We start from the raw sequence: 12,504 nt of genomic DNA, 5'->3' as shown, positions 1-12,504 counted from the left end.
TAAGAGAAATTAACAGATAATACATCTAATACTTAACATTAGCTAGTACACAGTAACAAATCTATCCTGGAAGAAGTACAGCCAGAATGGTCTGTAGAGGCAAGAATGGCCAGACTTTGTCTCGCCAACTTTGGTAATGTGGTCAGAAGAGATCATTCCCTGGAGAAGGATATCATGCTTACTAAAATGGAGGGTCACAGGAAAAGGGGAAGACCCTCAGCAAGATGGACTGACATGGTGGCTGCAATCATGGGCTCAAGCATAGCAAGGATTGTGAGGATGGCGCAGGACTGAGCCAGTGTTTCATTCTGTTGTACTTGGGACTGCTATGAGTTGGAATCAACTCAAAGGCATGTAACCACACCAGTACACAGTAAACACTCTAAAGGTTAACTGCTAGTATTGTTGTTATTATCTACAACTAAGTTAGAGGTGGGTGTGTCAAACAAGATAACTAAGAAATCCTGCTTATGACAAGAAGAGTTGTTATATCTATCACCTTTCCCCATTCTAGAAGGTATGTCTGATGGTTAGTTTTATATGTCAATTCGGACAGGGTATGGCTTCCAGTATTATGGCCAAGTACTAGACTTGATGCTATTTTATAATGTAATGCAATATAATCACCTTCCACAACATACTCTAGTGTAATGTAATGGATCAATCTGTTAAAGACAGTTTGCTCACAGTGTGCCCTACCTCCAAACTAAAGATATTTTTGCAGAACCTGCTCTCTATCTGCATTCTGCACCCTTTCCACTGCCTGACCTATGGGTCTTAAGAAGCAAGTCTACAGAAGTCTCCACTCTGACCCTTCCAGCTATGGGTTTTGAACTTGCCAGCCTCCACAATCCCATGAGCTAGCTGAAGCCTCCAACCTGCTGTCACTGGTTCTGTTTCTCTAGAGAACCCTGACTAAATCAGTGTGCCACCAAGATAGGAAACCATTTCTACCTGACATAATTTATACAAAACTAAATCAAGTTACTTATTAACTAGTGGTAGGATCCCTTAAAGTTGTTTACAAATATTTTTCTTAAATATCTCAAATAACAGATTTTAAAAAATTAAAATTCTGACCTTTGTTCAAAAATAAGTATCAGTAATCATCAATTAGGAGCCCCGGTAGTGTAGTGCCGAAGGCTAACCAGAAGGCTGGCGGTTCAAACCCACCAGTCACTCCTCAGAAAAAAGATGGGGCAATCTACTTCCACAGTGATACTGCTTCGGAAACCCAAGGAGGGGTCGCTGTAAGTTGAAATCGACTAGATGGCATATTATAACAACAACAACCATCACTTTAAGGATATTTTAAATATACTGAATTGGTATTTATATGTCCGTGGTATCCAAGATAACAACTGCCAAAAATTAGTAAAATTCAGTATTAAAAGGATAAGCAACTCTTTCCGGCATCTTTCTCACAAGGACAAACTAAACAATACATTAAGTTGGTAATTTTCTAAAGAACTTGAAATTTACCAAATCTAATTAATATCTGAATTTTAGGAAAAAAAATGCTATGAAAGTCAACACAGCAGCACTATTTTCATACAGCTGTAAGAAAGAGGATGCTAAAAGTTATCTGGAGTTGGCAGAAATTATATCAAATTTGGGATATGAGCTTCATGTATTAAAAAGAAATAATAACTTCTGTATGAATGCTCAAAATAACCACTATTAGGGTTTAAAAACTATTACCATCTGGCTTTCAAATAAGTAACTAACCAAGGGAACTAACTATTACATGAAAAACTAAATTTTTCATTTATCTAAGCAAGCCTCTGTTAGCAGCCAAGTGCTCTGACCACTGCATCACGAGGACTCTTCTTGCCTAAGGAATGGTATATTAACATAATAACAGAAGAAACATCATTCACTCCTAACATGCCTCAAGAAAACAAACCTATAACTGACCACGTGACAAGGAACTGTCAAAGTAATTTCCAAGACTTTTACGTTTATGGTGGATACAGAGCGCCCTCTGCTGTACCTGCTGAGAAAACTTCAACAAAGTTAAAGGCTCTAAGCAGTTGTAAAGAAACTCATCAGACACTCTGCAGGAAACAGATATGCAAGTCAGCTTCCAAAAAGGCTTACAGCCTTGGAAACCCTATGGGGCAGTTCTACCATAGCGATCTATAGGATCGCTATGAGTTGGAATTGTTCAATGACAATGGGCTTGGTTGGTTTTTAAGTCCAAATAAAGGCATGAGCAAAAAAAAAATTCTGGGAAATCAGTCATTGTGACTCATGGTTTGTATTTTTACACATTATCCCTGTATATCCGCACTCTCTATATGCAATGAAGGAGTTCTGGTAGCTTAGTGCCTAAGGCACTTGACTGCTAACCAGAAGGCTGGCATAGTGATACCACCTCAGAAACCCAAGGAGGGGTCACTAGGAGTCGGATCCGACTCAACGGCACATAACAACAAAAACATATGCAATGAAGCATTTTCCTTCACACACTCTATGTCTCATTTTAATTTACAGAGTGGAACAGAAGAATGGGAAAAGTGGCCCACTAATGTCTGAGAGCTTGTACAGTTATGTAAGATAATCCATAGTTGTGAATTTTGATAAGTTACAATCTCTGATGAAGGTATAATGGATCTAAAATATCAACGAAGATGCTTCATGATTCTCCATCTGTGGCATTTTAAACTAAAACAATGATAAATTTATTACCATTAACCATAATGAAAATTCAGTCCAAAGAGTTGGCTAAACTCCACGAAGTCCATTCATTATACAGAATGAATGTAACTTGAAAATATTTGAAATATGGACAGTCAGTAAAATGAATGCATTTCACTTCTATTTGTCTTGATGTAATCAGTCATAATATAATCTAATGATGTTCAAACTAAACCTGAAAATAGGAAACCTTTATCCTAGTGAGGAAGAGTTAAAATGCTAACTTTAAGATTTAACTGGATGACATAATTATGAACAGTTAAGAAACAGCACAAAGAAATGCTGTTTTACAAGATATTATATTTCAATATTATATTTTCAAGAATATGCTTCTTATCTAGCAGGCAGTAATTTTAGGGTAAGTTTTGTTTTTGAAAAGGCAAATGTGGAGCACCCTCTAGTGGAAAGCTGGTAACAAGAAGCTCAAAGCTTCTGTTTCTGAAATTTTATGACTCAATTTTCAAAAAACAAGTAACTGTGATCTGAGCTAAAAACCTAAATAAGGTAGACTCCTCTCTTCTAATCTTACTCTTAAAATACTCCCATCAACACGCAGACACAGACACACCAGCAAAAGCAGTTCTCCAAATCCAAGAGAATAGTCTATAATTTATCAATTTCCCAAAGGAGATGAGTAGAATCTGTGACTACTGCAGATGTAACCTACCCAGTACATTAGGATATCCCACTGTTACTGTGTGCCATCATGTGCATTCTGACTCACAGCAACCCTCCGCTATTGGTTACAAAACAATCACAGTACAGAACAAATGGAATCACTGCGCTACAAGTATCAGGGGAAAATGACAGTCTTCTCCGAACGCCGCAATGTTTTAGAAACACCTTTTTTAAAATAGCAAATTAGCCAAGAACCTACATGATGATCTGTTTACATTACTTGGATCTTGGTTATTTATTGAAGGGATTGCCAGCCTTGATGCTGAAGTGGTTCACATATGCAAATTATACCACAGAGGATTTTTCACACGCAATATAGTACATTGGAATACGTGAAGTTCTAGATTATGTGAACTAATCAGATTACCATATAACAACTGAGAGCTCTGGTGGCATAGTGCCTAAGGCATTTGACTGCTAACCAGAATGCTGGTGGTTCAAATCCACCAGTCACTCCTTAGAAGGAAGACCGGGCAATCTATATTTGTAGAGATACTGCTTGGCAAACCCAAGGAGGGGCTGCTATGAGTTGATGGCAGTGAGTTAGTTTGTTTGTTTTTTTTAATTAACTATTAAGCAGACTATACTTGATATACTTTGTTAAATTCTGGGCATACGACGCAGTGTATTATTTAATATGGCTCTTCTCGCCATGGTCTCTGTGACTCTCACCAGATGACTGGGTGGAACTAAGGAAATATAAGGTGTGTGAGGTTCACCAAGGGGATTGGGTGGCTTGTAATATAAGTAAGGTACATGGCACCCTTGTGGGGGTTACTGTTGTTGTTAGGTGCCATCAAGTTGGACCCGACTCATAGTGATTGTTCCTTGGGTTTCCAAGGCGGTATCACTACAGAAGTGGATTGCCCAATCTTCCTTCCAAGGAGTGGCTGGTGGGTTTGAACCGCCAGCCTTGTGGGGGTGGGACCATGGAAATAAGGTATATGGAACTTGTATGGAACTAGGGAATTGGTTAGTTTTGTAGTTCTACTAGGGTTAAAATGAACCCTTCTAGAGGCAGAAGCGGGGAATCTCACTGCCATCAAGAGAGAAGAGCTGGAGGTGGAAAGGAGTGTGTCCTTGGACCCAAGACCCTGAGGTGGACCTGTCTGGCAGAGACAACCACAGAGATGACTGGCAGCAATGACTGGCTGAGACAAGTGGCAGAGAGATGGCAGCAGAGAACTCAAGAGGCACGAGGCAGAGTGGTGGACTTCCCGGCCCACAGAGAGCAAGAGAGTTAAGTGCCTTTGGTCAGGAAGTTTGCTGGCGGAGTAGGGTGCTCTTACATGCACCTATCAGCAGAGCTTAAAGAGCTTTGTAACCCTTGTGGCGAGAGAGCAGAGGCAAGGCCAAGAGGCCAAGAGCCAGAAAGTGTGCCTGAGGGCAAAGTAGAGGGAGATTGTCTTGATTAAAAAATTGTATCCTGAGAGTGTTTCTGAACCCGATTTTTTTTTTTATAACCTGTTACTTCCCTAATAAATACTGTAACTGTATGTGAGTTCAGTGTGGCCACTGCAATGAATTATCAAACCCAGCAGAGAAGGAGTGAGTATCATGGGAGGGGTGGCTGGTGTCAGAGTTGGTAAAAAGGTCGGAGGGTAGAGGCATGTCTGGAGTCACAGGAACAAGCCTAGGGCTGATGTTGATGATGCTGCTTCTGTCTCCCCCTCATGAGAGCAGAGGAGGTCAGCGGATGCTGATTCACATCCTTTAGGCAGAATGTCTCAATTTTGGGGAAAACTAACAAAACAGAACATGGTCTTACCTAAGAGACTTGTTTAAACAGTAATTTGAAAACTTTTTTCTATGGGAAGATGAAGAAGCTGAGATTATTTAGCCCAGAGAAGAAAAGGTCACACGGAAGAACAGAAACATTTATATGCTCATTTATTAATTCAACACCAATTCAAACAACTTAAGCAAGACTCTGGAGACACAGTGGTGGTGGGCTGCTCTCATGGAGCTTACGTTCTGATGGAGGCAATGATAAGAAGTCAACAAGATTCAAGAAGGCAAAGGTTTCTGTCTGTTCTGCTCATTTTGGTATCACTTAGTCCTCAGAACAGTATCTGGCACACAGTTAGGTGCTCAGTACATATTTGCTGAATTAAATTAAAAAGGTAACTTCACTTAGTGTTAAGTGGTATAAAGAAAACAAAACAGTAATAAATAGAAAGTAATTGAGAGAGGATGTCATGAGGATAATGTTATTTCAAAATGGAGTGTTAGAAAGGGTTTCTCAAAAGAGATGCCATTAGAACTTAGACTCAATAACCAAAGTCAGCTTTACAAAGAGGTGAAAGAAGAGCTTTACAAGAAAAAATAAGGGAACTTGTAGAAGATCAGTATGGGCGTGCCACACACACCAGAGTACAGTATTCAGATTGTATTCAAACAGTTTAGGCAAGAGATGTTGGTGGCTTCCATTGGGGAAACAGTGGTGGAAATTATGGCAGTGGCTGACTTCATGATCTACTATGGAGGTAGAAAAGATTTGCTAATAGATTTGGGACATGAGGATGAGGCCAAAAGAGGTATTAAGACTGAGTCCTAGATTTGAGCCTTTTAACACCTGGGTGGATGATGTTGCTATTTATTATTATTGAGATGAGAAAATGAGATTAGAAGCAATTTTTAGGCAGGGAGTGGAAAAAGGGGAAAACATTTAAAACTGACCATTTATTTTGAATTTCAAACAAGCAATTGACAATGATATGATTGTATATGATTGTGAAATTAATGCAATGGATTGGGGTAGAGAGCTATAGTTTTGAATGTGCTCGCACAGACATGGTTTTAAAGCTGTGGCACAAAAGAGTTCATCAGAAAGAAGAGAAAAGAGAATGATTATTCCACAGAAATTCAAGGAGAAAAGCAAAGAATAAAGATAGGAGTTAAAGTTAGTTCAATAAGAGAAGGAATTTCTACCATTCTACCTCGAGCTGTATGGTAAGAGAAAGGACTGCCTGCTTGCATTATGGGCTTTCCAACAAAGATATTTCAACTAAAGAAGCAAGACATCTATCTGCAGCACTACTACTGAAGAGATTCTTAGATGTGATGATGGGAGTTCACCTTAGATGTCCTTCAAACGGAACATTTTAAAGGACCTTTAAGACTCCGTGATTTATCTTCACTATACTACTTACTCTGATCACAAATAGATTCCAGGGTAGAAATCATTGGCATATAAACTGTGTATTAATCGTAGTTATTCTTCATTACCTGTTTTTGTCAGCAAAAGGTTATCCAGGTGCCTGTCTCCGACTCCAAGTATATATGTAATCACACAATAACCAGCTGCAGCAGTGGTACAAAAGAAGAGAAAAAGAATTATGAAAAACACATGCAGACCAGGGTGTACATTCCATCAAACAGAAAATCTATTTTTGCTACTTTAATTTTAATTTGCTTACCACTGTTTCTGACTTCCTCACCTAAATTCTAAAACTAAATTTGCCACATCACTCTGAGTCATGCTGCTCTAGAACTGCGGCAAAGTACGCAATTCCACAGACTGACGAAAGGCTTCTCACTGAAAAGCTACAAAATGACTTACTCAGAAATAATAAATTGGGTATTCATAAAGAGAAATTAGCCTCAGTGCACTGAGTTCTACAGTATGTGATCCACTTAGAAATAGAGCTGCTACTCAATACTTGCCAAGGTTACAAAACTCCTACTGATAATGTGCCCAGGAAGATAAATGAAATGGGCTTGGCTGCTAAATGAAAGGCTGGACGTTGGTGTCCACCTAGAGGCAAAGAAGAAAGACCTGGCCATCTATTTCAGCCATGGAAAACCCTGTGGAACACAGTACTGGTGTGATGCATGTGGGGAATCAACTCCAAAGCAACTGGTATTACTGATATTCTCAAAGGTAAAAAGATGAAATGTAACTGCTTTATGGCATGCAATTTATCACATGTGATCAAGCATTAAGAACTAGATGTGGTGGATTAAAATGGCCACAAATTCTGTGACCCTCTTCATTTAGAGATATTCTATCTATCCTCTCCCCTCAAATCCAGGTGGGCTCTTTGACCAACAGAATTGAACAGAAATGACCAGTTTCTCAGCCCAGACCTTCAGAGACCTGTGCTTTCTGTCCCTTAGAACACTCGCTCTAGGACCCCAGTCACCATGCTCTGAGGAACCCAAGAGAGGCCAGGTTTGTGTAAGGGCATCAACTGACAAGCCCAACTGAAAAGCAGTATAAAGTGAGTCATATAAGTGATTCTTATCTTGAATATCCAGCCTAATGGAACCTTCCTATGACATGTAATTTTGTTTAAATTATGGAAAACTGAGACTTGAAAGTCTCAGAAAAACAGCAAAAAAGAGGAAGGGAGGTTGGGAAGGAGGAAGAAAAGACAGAAACACAGATTAAAGAAAAGGGGAATAAAAGAAGGGAAACATTTTCTCTTGAATGTTTCCATCAACACTTTTCATAGTTTTTAGGTGAAAATATACTACTATATGTGATCATTTTTATGAGCAAATCAAGTTACAAGTAATACATTTTTATATCCCTATAGCGAATGAAAATAAGAATTAGAACTGTCAAAGATTTTAAAATATATAAGAACATTCTATTTAAGTATCTTGAGAATTCCTAGGAATACTACATTTTCCTTATAATTCTTAGTCAAAACAGGAACATCTAGAATAAATTTAGGAATGAGTTATAATGTTCAAAATAACCTGGAACACTATCACACAGGAAAATTGTAAAAATTAAAACCACTGTATACAAGAAAGCAATTCCTACATCATAAAATAATATGTAAGTTTAAAATACAGTTTGTAGGTCCAGAAAACTCCTATCCCAAACTTTGATTATTTAAAAAAAAAAAAAAAGGTGTAACATATTTTATACCATAGTTTATCCAGGGCTCAATTCTAGTGTCAGTTCCTTCATAAACATGCTCTTAAACTCTAATAGTTACATAAAACTATCCTTTAAGGAAAAACAAAACAAAACACTAATCCTTTAGAATTAGCTCCATGAGGACAGACAAATGTTTGCACAATATAAACTAATTTCTGTGGCATGCAGCAACTTATTTACAGGAAAGGGCCAGAGAAACTGAATAAAAAGTCCCATACAAGGCACCTCCTATACACAGTACTGTTACCTAAACTCTTGAGATTTATCTACGGAATCTACTGCTGACTGTGACTTTTCCCAGTCTATCAGCCACAAAAACCTGTTGCCGTTGACTGCAACTTTTGGCTACCCTACAGGACAGATTAGAACTGCCTCACAGTTTCCAAGGTGTAAATCTTTATGGAAGCAAATTGCCACATCATCTCCCATATAGTGCCTGGTGAGTTTGGAGTGCCAACCTTATATTAGCAGCTGAGTACTTAACCACTGCACCACCAGGGCTCCTCTACATAACTGCAGCTACTTAAAACACCAAAAATCTAGGAGAAAACTAACAGCTTCCAGGAGAAGTGCCTGGAGGACACTATGCTTGGGAAAGTAGAGGGTCAGTAAAAAATGAGATGAGTTTGACACAGTGGCTGCACCAATGGGTTCAAGCACAGTAACTCTTTTGAGGATTTTTCATTCTGTTATACACAGAGTTGCTAAGAGTCAGAATCAACTTGCCAGCGCCTAACACAGCAACAAAATTCTTCTTCTTATACAGCATTTCAATCTTAATGTGTTCTATGCATGTATCAATATGACAACCCAGGATGACCTGTTTTCCTTTACTCAACCATATCAGTGGAAAGTAAGCTTGAAAAACTTACCACAACTTTTAACGTAAGTGTCCATAACCTCAGCACTTATCCCATTTGGTCCATTCTCACTTGGCGCATATTTTCTAAAAAAGTTCTGAAAGGATGTTATTGACATGTTTATTACATCTTCAAACAAATTAAAAAACACCAAACCAAACTCACTGCTGTTGAGTCAGATCCAACTCATAGGAACCCCTCTTTGGGTTTCCAAGGCAGTGTCACTACAGAAGTAGACCATCCAATCTTCCTTCCAAGGAGTGGCTGTGGGTTTGAACCGCCAGCCTTCTGGTTAGCAGTGAAATGCCTTAGGCCCTATGCTTTTACCAAAATCAAAAAGCAAACTCACTGCTGTCGAGCTGGATCCGACTCACAGTGATCCCTCCTTGGGTTTCCGAGGCAGTATCACTACGGAAGTAGATTGCCCAACCTTCCTTCTGAGGAGTGGCTGGTGGGTTTGAACCACCAGCCTTCTGGTTAGCAGTCAAGTGCCTTAGGCACTGTGCTACCAGAGCTTCTACTATGCTATTAGACGTTCTGAAATAGTAAATAATGGCCAACAAGTATCTGCTTTAAAACATAGTCAATAAATTACAAAATTTGAATTTTACAATGTATACTACTAAGGCATCAGTCTTATTACTATATGTACAGACAGTGCACACAAAAATACATGCTGCTACTTGCATTCCATAGGGAAAATATTAAATAAAATAATTTTACAATTTTAGATGTTTACTTAAATTGTCACTTTGTTTTGACATTCTACTAAAAGTGAACCTAAGCATTTTTGTTTTTTGTTTGTGGTAACAGCTTTATTGGCATATAATCCACACATATATATATTCTCCTGAATGTGAATGAGTTTTTAAAATGACCATTTAAACATAGGTACTGAAACACTGTAACCATTAATAAGTTGAATGAAATTAAGTCTAAACTTTTAAAACAATTAAAATGCAGGTACTAAGAATTCTCTAAAGTCAGAGGAAATGGACAAATATAGAGAGAAGTGCTAACTGAACAAAAGAATTATTGGAGGACAGTGAATGAGGTATACAGCATTTGTATTTACTAACATGGAAGAATTTCCAACTGTTCACAGTATTTACTTCTTAAGAAAAAGAACTGAGGGAGAAAGGAATGTAAAAAAAAAAAAATTTTTAATTCTATATACTTTCAGAAAAACTGAATTTTTATACCAAGAATACACTTATGAATTGGATTAATCTTTAAAATAGATTCTGTACCTGAATGCTTCCTTCTGTATCAAGAACTTCAGCAACAGGAACTGACTGGATAAACTGCATGAAGCCTACACAGAAATACATATATTATATTAAGTAAAGCTACTGGTTAAGTAATTATAAAAATAAAGGTTTTTCTAACCTGAATGATTTCAAAAAGATCTCAAAACATTGTATTATGTTTATATTGTCACTTAGGCCATACTAACTACAAGGAAATATTTTTAAAAATTAAGCAAATTTAAATTTGTATATTTTTCTAGACCAACTTCTATTACTGAAAATGAGAAACAAAGTAACAGTCTAAGTTAATTATGTTATAATCTCACATCAAAATTATTTTCCCTCTGCAGTTTTGTAACATAAATAAATATATTCTAAATTAAAAAGAAAATTCAATTAAAAAATCGGTAGAGGATGTGAATAGATACTTCACCAAAGACAACATGCAGGCAGCTTAGAAACACATGAAGAAATGCTTGCCATCATTAGCCATTAAACTCTCTGCCATCGAGTCACTCGTCTGTCAGTTTGTCATACTGTGGTAGCTTATGTGTTGCTGTGAGGCTGGAGGTTATGCCACCAGTGTTTCAAATATCAGCAGGGTCACCCATGCTGGACAGATTTCAGCAGAGCTTCCAGACTAAGACAGACTCGGAAGAAGGAAGGGGCCATCCATTTCTCAAAGACTTGGCCAGTGCAAACCTTATGAATAGCAGTGAAACACTGTCTGATATATTACTGGAAAACTTTATGAAGAGCCCTGAAACACTGTCTAATATAATGCCAGAAGATGAGCTCCTCAGGTCGGAAGGCACTCAAAATATGACTGGGGAAGATATGCCTCCTCAAAGCAGAGCCAACCTTAATGATATGGATGGAGTAAAGCTTTCGGGACCTCCATTTGCTGATGTGGTATGACTCAAAATGGGAAGAAACAGCTGCAAACATCCATTAATAATTGGATTATGGAATGTACAAACTATGAATCTAAGAAAACTGGAAGTTGTCAAAAATGAAATAGAACAAATAAAGATTAATATCCTAGGACTGGTTTTGGCCATTCCAAATCAGACAACCATATGATCTATTATGCAGTGAATGACAAACTGAAGAGGAATGGTGCTGCTTTCATTATCACAAAGAACGTTTCAAGATCTATCCTGAAATGCTGTCAGTCCCATATGTCTATCAGGAAAACCAGTTAATACTATTATTCAAATTTATGACCCAACCACCAAAACCAAAGATGAGAAAATTGAAGATTTTTACCAACTTCTGTAGTCTGAAGCTGGCCAAACATGCAATCAAGATGTGTTGATTATCACTAGTGATCAGAACGCAAAAGCTGGAAACAAAGAAGAATCACTGGTGATTGGAAAATGGGGCCTTGGTGATAGAAATAATGCTGGAGATCGCACAACAGAATTTTGCAAGACCAACAACTTATTCATTGCAAATACCTTTCTCAACAACACAAATGATGCCTATACACAAGCACTTCACTAGATGGATTACGCAGGAATCAGAGTGATTACATCTGTGGCAAGAGATGATAAAGAAGCTCAATATCTTCAGCTAAAACAAGGCCAGGAGCTGACCGTGAACAGACCACCAGTTGCTCATATGCAAGTTCAAGTTGAAGCTGAAAACAATTAAAATAAGCCCATGAGAGCAAAAACATGACCTTGATTAAATCCCTCCTGAATTTAGAGACCACCTAAAAAAGAGATTTGATGCACTGAATCAATGACTGAAAAGCAGAGGAACTGTGGGATGACATAAAGATCATCATCCACGAAGAAAGCAAAAATAAGGTCATTAAAAAGACAGGAAAGGAAGAAAAGACCAAAATGGATGTCAGAACAGACTCTGAAACTTCCCCTTGAACAGAGAGTAGCTAAAATGAATGGAAGATATGACAAGATAAAACAGCTGAACAGAAGATTTAAAAGAATAGCTTGAGAAGACAAAATCAGTTATTATAATGAAATGTGCAAAGACCTGGAGTTAGAAACCAAAAGGGAAGAACATGCTTAGCATTTCTTAAGCTGAAAGAACTGAGGAAGAAATTTAAGCCTCGAGTTGCAATACTGAAAGATTTTATGGGAAAAACATTGAATGA

At 37.9% G+C, this 12,504-nt stretch overlaps 1 protein-coding gene across 1 annotated transcript in view; it reads right to left on the bottom strand.

Annotated features, from left to right (window-relative positions):
• Nucleotides 1-12,504, bottom strand: part of PIK3C3 (phosphatidylinositol 3-kinase catalytic subunit type 3) — a 185,243-nt gene that overhangs the window by 24,325 nt on the left and 148,414 nt on the right. The window contains exons 19-21 of the mRNA XM_042781733.1: nt 10,383-10,447; nt 9,145-9,229; nt 6,607-6,681 (exon numbers count right to left, since the gene is read on the bottom strand). Of these exons, the coding sequence (XP_042637667.1) occupies nt 6,607-6,681; nt 9,145-9,229; nt 10,383-10,447 (225 nt within the window). The remainder of the gene's footprint in view (nt 1-6,606; nt 6,682-9,144; nt 9,230-10,382; nt 10,448-12,504) is intronic.

The sequence above is a fragment of the Orycteropus afer genome, unplaced genomic scaffold, assembly GCF_000298275.1.
Source record: "Orycteropus afer afer isolate SDZICR_OR568_19922 unplaced genomic scaffold, OryAfe1.0 scaffold00161, whole genome shotgun sequence".
NCBI classification, from domain to species: Eukaryota; Metazoa; Chordata; class Mammalia; order Tubulidentata; family Orycteropodidae; genus Orycteropus; species Orycteropus afer.
The sequence above is the reverse complement of the archived record's forward strand: the minus strand, read 5'-3'. Positions and strand labels throughout refer to the sequence as shown.